At 39.8% G+C, this 14,505-nt stretch overlaps 1 protein-coding gene across 1 annotated transcript in view; it reads left to right on the forward strand.

Annotated features, from left to right (window-relative positions):
- LOC118428799 (zinc phosphodiesterase ELAC protein 2-like) overlaps positions 1-14,505 on the forward strand; it is a 30,362-nt gene that overhangs the window by 920 nt on the left and 14,937 nt on the right. Inside the window, exons 2-9 of the mRNA XM_035839009.1 lie at positions 435-496; positions 928-986; positions 1,480-1,592; positions 1,965-2,025; positions 2,510-2,608; positions 3,768-3,906; positions 4,883-4,980; positions 5,798-5,922. Of these exons, the coding sequence (XP_035694902.1) occupies positions 1,979-2,025; positions 2,510-2,608; positions 3,768-3,906; positions 4,883-4,980; positions 5,798-5,922 (508 nt within the window). The 5' untranslated portion in view covers positions 435-496; positions 928-986; positions 1,480-1,592; positions 1,965-1,978. The remainder of the gene's footprint in view (positions 1-434; positions 497-927; positions 987-1,479; positions 1,593-1,964; positions 2,026-2,509; positions 2,609-3,767; positions 3,907-4,882; positions 4,981-5,797; positions 5,923-14,505) is intronic.

Here is a 14,505-nt window from a genome sequence, read left to right on the forward strand (position 1 = left end):
CGCTTCTCTAATCGTCGGTTTTCAGACAATTCAACGTTTCATGGAAAGGGCTGCCTTTTCACTGATTGACAGGCTTAGTTGTCATTTTCTGTGAAAAAGTTATTTTTTGTCAAAAAACATAAATAAAATCAAATTTTCACCCCAAAACTGCTAATTTTGGGGCATTTTTTACAGGCCACTGGACGGAAAGAGTTTTCCTGGGATTATGACTAATATGACAATGAAGGTCTACATTTTGTCTGTTTCACCAAGGAGCTTTTATCAAGCTCCTTGGTTTCATAAAGAAAAAGGAAGAAAATCGTTGAAACATCACCATGCATAAATTATGTAAATCTGTATATCATTTGCATAAGATCTACAGAAGCTCTAAATATTTTATTGGGGTATGATTTCGCCAAACTCTAGTTATATTGTAATTTTGTACCTTCTCACAGAGGCAAAAAGAAGAAAAACATCTCAGAGGGATGAGTCTCTTGTCATAAGTTATATTTGTAAGGTAAGTCCATGTTTCATCATTCGTAGCTTGGGAAAATGACAGCTCAGAGACGACGGTATTCTTCGGTAAGTCCGTGTTTCATATCCTTACACTCAAGGACATTCATTAGCTATTATATGTTTAAATGATATTTCTTGATATTTCTATACAAAAGAAATTATGCACTGATCACAACAAGCTAGAGAAAAAAAACTACTCGTTAATATAATTCATGGTTTACAGTTTTTGCCTTCAAACTTTGATGTTATCAGAATTAAAACATTTTGTTAACATTCTTGTTAACACTCCTGTAACTTAACATCCTGAAGAATTCTTTTTCAACAGATGGAATCAGTGATATGCTGGCAAATACTGAATCCGTCCCTAAACATGTAGTTTAAGTAAATAACTTTATGTGCCGTTAAGCATGTTTTGTCTCTCTATACTCACAGTTGAAGCCAAGAAAAGGCAGGTTTTTATCAGAAAAGGCTTTGAGGGATGGAATCAAACCGTGAGTATTTAATCTCAAGGCATTATTGCTGAGATTAATCCAAGAACTATCATAACTTACAGTCAGTCTGATTGCATGGGAAGAATTACTTGCCCACTTGAAAATTAATTACCCCAACATTGTTCACTAATACATGCCAGGGCTCGAGATAGCACCTGTATGTGCAGGTAATATTGGAGCTGTGCAAGTATTTCAAGTGTCTACCTCCATGTACTGAGTTTTATTCATTTATGTCATATCATGTAGATGTATGGGTATTGTTATAACCTGCATTGAATGTTACTACCTATAAAGTATAAAAGAAAAAGATAGCAATGGTTCCTAAACAATTTTAGTATAATTCATACTTCCTAAATTGAGAAAGTGCAGGTAAAGTTTGTCTGGTGCAGGTAATTTTCAATGTTACAATGTACCTGCACCAGTGCAGGTATGCAGAAAAATGTATTTCGAGCCCTGTATGTACTTGATTACTGAGTGTGATGTTCACCTGTAGGGGTGTGTGGGTTAGTGAGTTGAAGAAAGGTAACCAGGCCACCTTACCAGATGGGAGAATCATCAACCCAGAAGACTACATTGAACCTGACACACCTGGGCCTGTCTTCATTGGTCAGTACAACTTTGCTAAATAGTATTGCAGTATAAGATCATGGTTAGACCTTAGATCTACAGGGGTATTTTTACCTCCATGTTTCACTAGTGTTTCTGTGTCTGTCAGTCTGTCTGTCTGTCTGTCTGCCTGCATGTCTGTCTGTGAACAAGATAACTCTAAAATGGCTGGATAGGCTGGTTTCATACTTGGTGTGTTGGTTGGGTGTTGCAAAAGCTGGAAATGATTATATTTTGGGCCCCCTGCTGGCTTTCCTTGGTACTGCAGTATTAAGTTTGTCTACGATGAATATCATTGCATAAATTATGTAAATTATATGTTATTTACATGTTTTTGGTTACATTTTGCATCTGTTTGTTTTCAATTCACAGTGGTGGAATGCCCCATGGAAAACTTTATTGATCCTGTGACAACCAACAGCCAGATTGCAAAGTAAGAATAATAAGAATACCAAAGGAAGCTTACTATGATAATAGATTCATTATATATGCATATGTCAGAATTCTACTGTGTAGAAAATGTGTGTTGTTCATCGTTCAAATCTGGTTCTTAATTCGAGCATGGGGACTACAAAGAAGTTGTAGCTGATGGGTAAGACATTTGGTTGGCAGAGGGGCATTACTAATTATATCATATAAAAAGTTTCCAAGTTTTAATGATTGAGTATAATGTGTTTTAGGTCTGGAGAAGCTTGAAAATGACACCTCATTTGTTTGCAATTCAAGTTTGCAATTCTTTTTGTATCTTAAGGGTATATTATATTGGACAAGACTGTTTTGATGTAACAGTTTGTTTATAACTGAACGAGGTTGGCCAGCCAGGTTTGACAGTATCCCAAACTTTGTGGACATTTTGTTTTTAGGAGGAGTGTTGTTTGGTCCCCATGAAGATGTGTTCTCTAACTTGTTGATCTCAGGTATCAGGAAGATGGTGATGAGGAAAGACCAGCCATCGTGGTGCACTTTACTCCTGCAGGAGTAGTGAAGAACACACAGTATCAGGAGTGGATCAGGAGGTACATGTGGACAGTAGTCTGGGAACAAGCACCAGTTCAGCCATGCTTAGTTGCATTATGTCATACTTGGGCCTTGATAACGTTTGTGAGATTGCATGGCGCAGTGGCAGCGTGTTTGGCTCAGGACTGAGAGGTCTCGAGTTCAAATCCTGTCATGTCACCAATCTTGTGCCCTTGGGAAAGGTACTTTACACGACTTTCCTCACTTTATTCAGGTGCAACTGAGTACCTAGCATGGGATTCTATCTCAGAATGCCTGTTTTATCTCATTTTAACAATGGGTGGCACCTGCAAAAATCTGAAGACCGTGAAATTGAATTGGCTTAATAGCTTTAACTATGATCGAAGTATTTTCATTAGTCATTCTACTGATTGGCATGAGTTTGGGTCCTTTAGCAACTGTCTTTGGTACTGTAGGGGCATTTTAATTCAGACTTTGAAACAGGATACTAAAAATTTAAGAACTTAAATGAAGATGTAATGGTATGTATATCATGAAAATATAAGGACTTGATAACAGGAACTTCATATTTGCTATATACATGTACATGTAGTTAACCTGGTTCAAGAGGAGCATTTTGTTTTAGTAATGATTATTAATAATGTAAAAAAAAGCAAATTATGACCTAATTTGCATAATCACAATACCTTAGAGGTAAATGATAGAAGTCATACTGGTGACAGACTGGTTAAGGTGATTATCATAAGATATGAATTAAGTAAATGTGCATCAAAATTCCTTGCTTCATTGTAAAACTTTCAATATTCTTATCCTGTGTCATTAATTGTTTTATGATTCTTCTAAATTAGTTTTACATTTAAGATTGGACTGATAGGATTAATCCACTCAGATTGGGGTTAACCTTGTCTTTTTGAGAACATGACTGTATGTATCATTGGGATGTCCCTGTAGCTCAACAGGTAGCAGCTTTACAGTTGAGCTCTTGGATTGATTTATTCAGAATGTTGTGGCTGCTCTTGTTTTTTGGGAGGGACGTAAAAATTGGGGTCCGGTTTTTGACTGGTTGCCTCAAGCACATTAAAGGTGAATGGCTAGCAACCCCTCCCTGATAAATATACCCTGCTACTGAAACAGCCAAGAAACTTGCTGCTCTGTGTACCTGAATGTACAAATAATGGTTCCATCAATGTTTGGCAGGTTTGGGCCTGACACAGAACACCTGTTTCTGAATGAAGACACCCAGACGACATCTCACAAAGGCACAGCCTCTCTCCAGGCCTGTCTGCACACCATACAGCCCACTGTGTTTCCTCTGCTGGCAGATAATGCCATCAAGGTACCAATGATGCTTTCAAAAATATGCAGCAAAAGTCCTTGCTTGTAAAAGCTTGAATTATTCTTGATATCCTGTTTCATTAATTGTTTTATGATTCTTTAGTTTTACATGTACATGATTGGTCTTCTTGTGTTAGGCCCACTTCAAACAGAGAACACTTATAAAGTCGTGCGACTGTTATTGTCTATCGTTATGGGCAACAGTTGTCTTTAGACATGCGCCCAGAGTATTGCGGGACACTCGCAGTGCAGGATTCCATTGCGGTGCGTGCGTGACCCACAGTGACCTCTTGCTCGCAAATTTAAAAAAGCGGGACAATTCTTTATTTTCGTCATGCAGCAGATTAGTATTTTTTTATTGCAAACAAACATTGTCTTATAGATAGGATGCAGAGTACATCCTCAACAAAGAATGACATCCGGAGGCCCGTATAGAGACGAGAAATCATGGTCGCTGGTGGTATTACAGGCCTTACAGATTATCACCAAGGAATAGGGACATGCAAAGGATATAGCCACTGGTAGCAGGGCATTGCGTTGGAACAGGCAGTTTCTGATCACAAAAATACGTTTCCATTACTGACTACATGTATATTTACGGATTAAAAGCCTTTTCGAACAGAAACAAACACGCAGCATATGATCCACTTCCGTCACTGGCGACGATTCTTTTTTAGACATGTGAGGAATAGTCGCGGGCCCCCGCTGAAGGGTCGCGCAACTGGGTCCGAGGTGGACGCACGATGATTCGAGGAAAAACCTTGTACGACTATTTTGATCCTCTTTAGACAGCCTAAAAATACCGTTGCCGGCGACGTTGTTGACAACAACAGTCGCAGGACTATGAAAGTGTTGTCTGTTTGAAGTGGGCCTTAGTTTGCATCATCCAGTCATTCACTAACCTGAAACTATTCACAGATACTATCATGTTGTTTTCCTCTGATTGTGTGTCTAATTGCTTTTTTTCTTGTGCCCAGCCTGATAGCCTGCCACCTCTCCCTCATAAGCATGTCCGAGGGGAGTGTCTGTTGACATACTGGCTTTTCCACAGGGACCACTCACTACAATGGGACAGGTATGTGTCCGGGCAGTACTAGTTTTACTGTCATTTAAGTCTTTTTTTGTCTAAATATCAAGTACTGTTATCATGGAAGCTCGTCTGTGTTTGAAGTAATCATAGAAGCTTAACTTCTTCTAACACAAAAGTACACATGGATCAAATTTTTTATGCCCACTGTCGCCTTTAGAATCAATACTGATGACCAATCACTTCAGAACATAAACTCACGAGAGTAACAGACACGTGATCTTCCGATGAACCGTTAGAATAACTTTACTGTGCTAGAAGAACTTCTCAGTCATGGCTTTCCAATAGAAGTAGAATGTTTTACACTTACAGTCATTTTTTGAACAGAGTTTGAATTATTCTAGATAAGTCGGGTCACATGGGGAGATAAGTCAGGTCACATGGGTCATTTCTGACTGAACATGCAGGGGGACACTGACAAACTGACACAGAACATTACATAAATGATTTTGCACAGTTGAGTTTCACTAATATTACCTTTAATCATATTGCATTAATTATGTAAAAGAAATTACAATTTTTTGTACAGTCTTGTTTTCAGTTATCAAAATCACTAGATGATAATTCACCCAAGTTTGAAGAGGGAGAGCATATCATTATCCAGTTATATTTTACAGCAAGAGCTTGCAGGTTTCTATAGTGGTGTGTGTGCTTTCCAGTGCAGCTCATGGCATGCATTCCATGTAGTGTAAGATGGCAGCATTGCTACATGGCTAATATCCCTAAAGAGATTCTTGGTGGTTTTTCCTTAACTATGTTGAACAGCAGTGTTTTTTATGTAAATCTGCACCTTTTGCCCCAATAGATCCTCCATCCCATTGCTGGACAATGAGGAGGCTGTGAAGGGGGCCTTCGCACTGCCTGGTTTTGAGGATAGTCTTCGAGAGATGAAGGAAACAATTTCAGCAACAGTTGCCGATGATACCACAGGTAACAAGAGTTCGTAGACCTCAGGCCTGCATGAAATGTATTGGGTGTCTGTAGACTTATTGTGTATTTTTTTCCCTTTTTGTCCGTGGTTGCGTGGTTGGAAAAGTGAGATTTTTACCGTGTTGGTTGTGCACCATGCAAAAGTCTGAAATTCCATTTTTGGAATGTGTAAGTTTGGTCATGGATGAACATTACTTATTTTGGATTTCTTAAGCATGTAACCAACCACAGTACCTTGAATTTGTTGAGACGACTTTTCCTACCTTTTTTTGTCTCAGATGGCCCTTGTAGATATTCTGTCACATATGATAAATTCAGTACTGATATCTTCCTATTTCAATGTACTGACCTAATCACTGCACCAAATCGGATATTTAAGCATACTTAATGTGATTCGTAAATGAAGCTTAAACATTTGAATATAATTAAGTTATCTTTAAGCTACATTTACGAAGTCGGAAATGCCACAACTAAAAGTCAGTCTTTACGACACATTTAAGAAAATCGTTAAGTTCACTTAAAGATATAAGTAACTTTACTTGTTCCTTAAGGTCACTTAACTATGCATTAAAGATATAACAGTAATTTGTGCAGTTTTGCCAACACATTATAGATATATACTGACTAAAATAACCATCAATTTACTCTGCATTTTAATTCGTTTATGTACGATACCATTAAGCGTCCTTAAATATAGTTTAAAGCTATTTATTTAAGCTTCGTTTAAGCTACTTAAAGTGTGGGGTAGACTCTCATTAGTCTTACTGGCAATTGTACTCTTCAATCAATGAATTTTGAAAACTACACTCCTTGACTTCTGGTCACATCATAGTTTATTCAAAAGCTTCTGCGGACACGCCTGAGCAGGCAATAGGAGGAGCGGACTTTGTGCTCTTACAACGACTTTTAGTTTTAAAAACTACACATAAATAGAGACACCTATTACTAGTATGCATTGTCTGTATGTTCAAGCAAAAATGTAGTTTGATCTATTGATATATACAAAGCAATTTTGAAACGTAACAGGACATCGATTATATAGCCAATTCAAAGGCGACACGTAGGAGTCCCGGCCTACCAGTCTAAGCAAAACAAAACAAACCATAATACAACTACTGGTACTTGGTTTAACGATGTGGTAACTAATTCTCTAGAATAGGGCACGTTTTCAGCCTTGTAAATACCTGCACAATACCAAAAGATCGGCCAATCCAATGCAGATAATAATAGCTCACAAATTGTGATTAGCAGGGTTTAAAGAGAGTAAGCGTCACTAGTCCATAAAAACAAACAACATGTAGTTCCGAGTGGGCCTTTTCTTTTGTTTATAAGTCCACCGGCTAACCCACGCCATCTTTGTTTGAATTCATTCCTAAACTTGAAAACACTATCAAATACCGTAGACGCAACAAAAAACGTTGATACTGGATACCATAAGACGCTGCACAGTGCGTGGATTTGACATTTTCCAGTTTGACCCTAGCAAGAAGCTCCAAAATGCATACATTTTTGTTTCTTTTTCGTAGTTTGAATGTCGCGGATAATCGCGCTTGGACGCTTGGGGCGCTCCGCGAATGCAAAATGGCCGCTTCCGCTGAATTTGTAACAAGAAGCTTTTAAAGTTTGTTTGAGCTTTTATCAAAGCACTTGATTTTGGTCAAGCGGTGTGTTGTTCATTGCCACCTTCACTTAACTCTGAAAAATGTCAACATTACAAGAAAACTGTACATTTCATGTTTCGAGTTATATCTGGAGATAAACAAGGCAGAATTTGACCAAGTACCTTGATTTGACAAAACAAACAACCGCCGGGAGGCGGAATATCGCCGCCATTTTGGATCTGGTTTGAGGCGTCTAGACGTTCTAGGGGAAACGTAACACTCTACGTAATTTGTAAAATAAGTTTAAATTGCCTAGGCATGCGGCCTATATACATTGTGACTGGCGTTCTAGCCGCTGGTGACCGAACTGAGCGTGTTGAATTTGGAAAAGAGAGCAAGCAAGTTCATAAAAACAAACTAGTTCCGAGCAGGATTTTTCTTTGTTTACAATCTATAATTGGCTCAACGTTAACCCACGCCGTCTTTGTTTGGATTAATTCTTTAACTTTAAAGGAAGTTAAATGCCAAATTATATGGTAGATACAACAGAAAGTCGTTGGTACAGGATCCCATAACGTTCATGCTTTCTGCAAACTCTTTATCATTACATTAGATAAAAGCGCTGCAGAGTGCAAGGAGTTGACAATTTCCTGTCGGACGCCAACTTTGTTTCGATTCATTCCTAAACTTTACAACAATATATAAAATTAGAAACAACAGAAAATTGTTGCTATTGGTTCTTCATAACGCTCATGTCAACAATTTGACATTTTCCAGTTTGACCCTAGCAAGAAGGTTCAAAATCCATAAATAGTTTGAATGTCGCGGGAAATCACGCTTGGGGCGCTCCGCGAATGCAAAATGGCCGCTTCCGCTGAATTTGTAACAAGAACCTTTTAAAGTTTGTTTGCCCTTTTATCAAAGCACTTTGTTTTGGTCAAGCGGTGTGGTGTTCATAGCCACCTTCACTTGATTCTGAAAAATTTCAACTGTACGAGGAAACGTTGAATAAACTGTACATTTCGTGTTCCGAGCTATATCTAGAGACAAACAAGGCAGAAATTGACCAAGTACCTTGATTTGACAAAACAAACAACACCGCAAGGCTCACAAGGTAGCCGCCATTTTGAATCTGGTCCAAACGTTTCAGGAGAAAACATAACACTGTACGTACTAGTAAATTGCAAAATACGTTTAAATTGCCTACTAGTAGACATATACACATTGAGACTGACGTTCTAGCAATTGGCGACCGAACTACTGCGCATGTTGAAAGAATAAAATGTAAGCTTTTCGGAAACATTTTTTGTTTGAGAAAAAAAATGTGTATTCGTGGCATTGAAAGGTATTAGTATGATCGGTCACGAAATTTGGAAGAACAAGTGTGATGCAACTTATGTAAGACGTCTAGAATAGAAAGTTTTCAAAAACAGCAGTTTAATTATCCAATGAATTTGCAGGCGTAGTCATTAGAAAAACCAAGGTGGCGCAGGGCAAGCGCTTAAATTTTGTTCTGATCATAAAGGTCGCCGTTCTTGTGGAATGGCCCCGGGGTGTTAGATATGGTACCAGTGGGGTTTCAAGTTCTACCATGAAATAATCTGCACTTTCTTAACGCACGAATATCAGACAGGACGATGTCACAGTTGATTTGCTTTTGATTTTATTAAAATTGCAACAACACAAAATATATGTCAGACCCAACCATGTTGACAGCTTTATAGTGTCGTTCAATAGTACAAATTCAAACAGTCAAAAGGTACATTCACAATAATTACAATGCGTTGCTTTCTTTCCGTGTTGGATCAGGTAATAAACACGTTCAGTAAATACCAATATGGCGATTCGTATATTACAAAGCCTCGATCGGCCTCACTTGTATGTTTGTATGACCCAAGTATCTATACATAGAAGAAGAACATGTGCGTATCAGTAAAATACAGTATGTACAATAGTTTATACATCCCTATATACTAGTATCGTCAATAACCCAGCAGTGTGTATTTTCTAATGCTTATCAAGGAATGTGCTCATGTCCTTACTGCCTAACAAGTCAACTTCTAATGTTGGCAATTCTAGATACATCATATTCACAAGTTTAAGATCTATATACACAATCTATATACAACAGTAGATGTCATTCACCCATTCTATAGCAAAGTTTTTCTAGCAATTGGGCAGACAACGACAACTTTTTTCCCGTCCATTACAGTCTCTGCCCATGCAGATTTTCGATACAGTCTCTGCACGGGTATGAACGAAGCCGGGCCGCCAACTTCGGTTGACTTCTCCCATACAGTAAACGGCTTCCCGTTTCCAATGTCAGACTTACAGGGAGATGTCCTATACCAGCGAACTACTGCAAACACATGACATTTCACCTCCCCACCGATTTCCACAGAGTGTGCATAAAAGTTCTGAATTACACCAGGCCTGTGTTCAGAGCTTGAATCAATGTTTCCGTTTTCACCCAACCACGCAGCCATGACATACGCTGCTCTACTTGACCTAGCTGCTATCCTAGAGCCAAACAGTTCCTGCCCAACTTGACAAGTTCCGTACTTTCTAACAACTGTTGCCAGGTTTGAAGCATTTATTTCCTTGTTAGGGTACATCTCATTATACGTATTATGCAGGAACTCTTTGTCATCTGGCGACAGTGCATTTCTAGTAAACACGGGCGGGAGTTTGATTGTCTGTTCGTCAGCTGACCAATCAAAGTTTGAGATATAGCGGGAGGCACACATTTTCAACAACATTCTTTCTTTTTCACTTGGCACATCAGCTACTTTGTCTTTTGGACTAAATCTTTCAAATATTGGACCAAAGACGTCACTTAGGTAGCTAGGTAAAGGGAGATTATGTGCAAAATCACTAATGAGGAATTTCCTCATTATTTGGAGTTCAACTTCCCTGTTGTTTGTGGTCTCTGAACCCAACAGGCCATTGTACCTCTCAAAGCTGAACAGCCAAAAACCATGCATAGGGCCATAATCAAGAATACAGTCTTTCAAATGGCAATGTAGATGCATATTGGGTGTGATGGACAGTTCGCCAAACAGCCTTTCCACCTTTTTCCCAAACATTACAAAAGCCGAATCTGCCCAGTCTATGTCGGCGCGACTAACCGCGGGTTTGCACAGACGCTGACAAGTCAAGACAAACATTTGCCAACATTGGTAATGTTCTTGTGGCAACAAGTCGTGCAAACAATACATACTATAATACAGTGTCCAATTCTTCCACTCGTCAGCAGTGAAAGACCCATAATTTGAGGTAATTCTGGTTGGAAGACGCCCAATTCCGCTTGGAAGATTTATTGTTCCTATGCGTTTCTCTAATTTGTTGAGCTTAGTTTTAGTCAGAATTTCACGGTCTATCCAAAGCTTGAACATTCTCTTAGCCGTTCCAAGAAAAAGGTTGTGCATAGGATCCAAGAAACAGAATCGAACACTTTGGTAGTACTCAAGATCCATTAATGGTGTGTAGCGTGTACCGAAAGACTTTTCAAGCTCTTTCCTCCTAGTCACATTACAGCAGCTCTGTACTTGTAATCCTTCTCTCCTGTGCTGCGCGTCGCTTCGCAAATGCCAACTGGCTTTGTCGAATCCAGAATAGTTTGTTTTCTTACCAACCTTCTCAAATTTCTTCTTACATTTAGAACAACCAATTTTTGCTGCGTGCCCTAGAAAACCGCACAGTTTTCTAGCAGCCGGAATATCAGCAGCGCAGCAAAGGAGAGCAGCTCGAAACTTCAGAGGAAACTTGGGGGACATATACGACGTGAAATGAACTCCCTGCCACAGAAACTGTAGTTCTGTTACAATAGGTTGAAGGAAATGTGTCAGACATTTTGGTTCGCTTTTTAGCGCTGGCATTATCCCAACCAATATGACGTTTTCAACTTTAAACCTTTCTTTCCGTGGCAGATTCATAACCGTCATATATATCGCCCCAACAGAATAGTCGTTCCTGCGCTTGAATGGTTGGAACCAGTCTAGATTTAGCATCAAGCCGTAATTCCTCGGCGCTGACAGAAAGTCTTTCCCATTCCATTCTTGGAAATCACGCCAAACCTGTCCATCAAACACATCTCCTAGTAATTCCTGATCTGACATGTCTCTATCCCTCCATAGCTCACATTTCTCCTCAAATCCTTTCCTTTTTACAAATGACTCAAGTGTTTCTATCACACTCTTCATACAGTATACCTTGAAAGGATAGTACTTCCTTACACCAGAAACAGAAGTTATGACTTGCCTAGATAACAATGTATTGCATCTAACACTTCGGTTTCGTACCATTCTTACATTATCACACCGTCTTGGTTTCTCTGTCCCATTGACGGTTTCACTTAACTTGTCGATATCAAACAGTTTGCAACATTTCGGGTCAGGACACACACAGTACTTTGTAAAGTTATCCCTGTTCAGTCCCAAGACTTTCCATGTCATGTAGAGGGAGGACAGCCCGCCTAGATAGTTAGGATTTATTCCTAGCTTGTCAAGCCAGGGGCACAGAAAAGTGATAAGATGCTGTAAACCATTATCACTGACATGGTTGTGAGCTTGCCATAACAACAGAAAAGTAAGCAGCCATGTTACCAAGGTAACGATAGGATCATCCCTGGAGGTCTTTGTCGGGCGTTCACAGCTGTCAGCAAGGGCGGATGCGTGGAGGTTCTTCAGAAGCTGGTCTTCCAACTCCTGACCCTCCCAAATCTCCTCCCCGTGCTTATCACCGCTGTCCAAGCTTTCTTCCCACGAGCTCTCATCGGTTGAGTTGTCTTCAGATGAGCTAGCTTCCTAAAAGGCGACATCGCAAATGTTTAAGAACACTTTTCTAACTTTTCTTTCTACGGAAAGCGCTATGTACTTTTTACTCATAAATACTAAATCTGCTTTAATATAATAGAACATGATTCTGTTATACCGTCTGTATCTATATAGCCCGTCTAACCGCCCGTGGCGTACACGCCCGTTGGCGTAAAACAGCATCTTTTACCGGTACAAGTACTGTCGCAAAAATCATAATCATCATTGATTTCAAAGGTACGATATAGTTGATATTAGTTCGTGGTATTTATAAGGCTGTATAGTCAAAAACATTCTATGGGTTGTGGTCAATATAGGTCATTTTGATAAATCTCAGATAAACAAGAAACAAATGTTTTCAACGCATACATACGAAATACTACAAACTTGTAGCAAATCCACAGCATGAATATAATACTTACGGACTCATCGCTGGACGACACCGACTGTTGCGAACTGTTGCAAGGGCTCGCACCGACGACAGAACTTGACTGGTCACCTGGTAAAAGAGTGTTACGGCATGTATTAAATTTGCCAATCATCATAAATTGACTGAATGTTTACAGCCTTTAACAAAGTGAAAAGTACGATTGTTCAGATATTCGGTAACGTTCGACTATATTCAGTCACCGACTAATGTATATATCATTACTGGGACCTGAAAAAATAGATTTTGACTTTGTAAACTTAATATTAAATTCCCCTTACCATTTGCGGTCGTTTCTGCGTCTGAATCACTCTCAGCGCTACTACTGCTCGAGTTCAGCAGCGGATCAGGCACGTTTACAGGGCTCCGGAACAGGGGCCGCGCGGGCCGTGTTTCGTCAGCCTTGGCCTGCTTCCACTGCCCCGTAGCCGCGTTGAAGTAGTCGTTCTTGTGTCGGAAATAGGTACGTGCAGGCTTATAAGCTTTGCAGTGGCCACAATACCTATTCCGCTTGGAGCTAACCGGTGTAGCAGTGCCGTCCATATTACCTGTAAAAGTGAAATAGGGACAGGTGTATAAGTTTTATGTATCAGTCACACAGTAGGAAAAAATGAAGCAAGTGGCGTCATTCAAAAGCCTTGGTTTACTAAAAGTAACAGGGCAAGGCATTCTAGGCAAAATCGATATATTTCTTGATATTCGCCCATCCTACTAATATAAAGATTCTCGTTTCAGTATTTTATACAGTGATGCCTATATGTTAAAGGCATATACGCGTACGGGCGCCGCGGATAATGTACCTTGTTAAAATCTGACAATGTAACTAAGATATACAATTTGGAAATGTCTTACCTGGAGTACATGTCCAGCCCGTGCAACTTCTGTGGAAAACTTCTACCGAATGCCACCAAAATGTTCACTGGCTGTGTGACTCGTTTTCGTACAATAGGAAACTGTTTAAAGACAACATTTCAAGTCTTTCTAAAAGAAGCAGGTGATGACTGCTGCGGGGCAATTTTGATGGAAATCGGTGCATTATATTTCAACGAAATGTCCGCCAGGCAATCAGTATGTCTATACTTTGCAAAAAAACGTCTGACATTTCATGAATATCTTGAGTGAACTGTTGTGTTTGTTATTGTTTTGTGGTGGCATGGCAGGACGATCCCACGCCAGGTAACAATGACTGGTCTTGGCACCCACGCCGATTTACAAAAGGTGTGCCCGACAATTCACATATCATTGTGTCTATCGGACATGTAAATTTTGATAAGAAATAAGCCAATCACATGCAGTTTCCTTATGACGATGGCCAATCATCGTTGATGATGCAAGTTTTGAATTTTTGAACTGAACACCTAGCGTCATTCTAAGTCTGACGATTCTAGAGTGTGCAACGTTAACATTTTCACCGTTTTACAAAATGTCCGCGATTTCTCGTACTGACAACCCCATGGAACGAGGAGACAGCGAGAACCTTGCCATCATCCTTCAGGATATGGTTAGGAAGTTTGAGTCTCAAACCACAGAACTGCAGGCACTGAAGGCACAGCTCCAGGAGCAGGAACGCCGGCAGGCTAATCAAGAACCGCCGCGGGACATCCGAGAGGACAGCCCGTCGCCAGGGCACGCTCGCCAACGCCGCAGGGTTCGGAGGAATCCTCTATTCCATCCACTTGCAGGGTAGGTGATTTATTTTGAGTTTTGTCATTTTGGTCATATTTGCATCATTGCCCGTACC

This window comes from Branchiostoma floridae, chromosome 13, assembly GCF_000003815.2.
Source record: "Branchiostoma floridae strain S238N-H82 chromosome 13, Bfl_VNyyK, whole genome shotgun sequence".
Lineage (NCBI taxonomy): Eukaryota > Metazoa > Chordata > Leptocardii > Amphioxiformes > Branchiostomatidae > Branchiostoma > Branchiostoma floridae.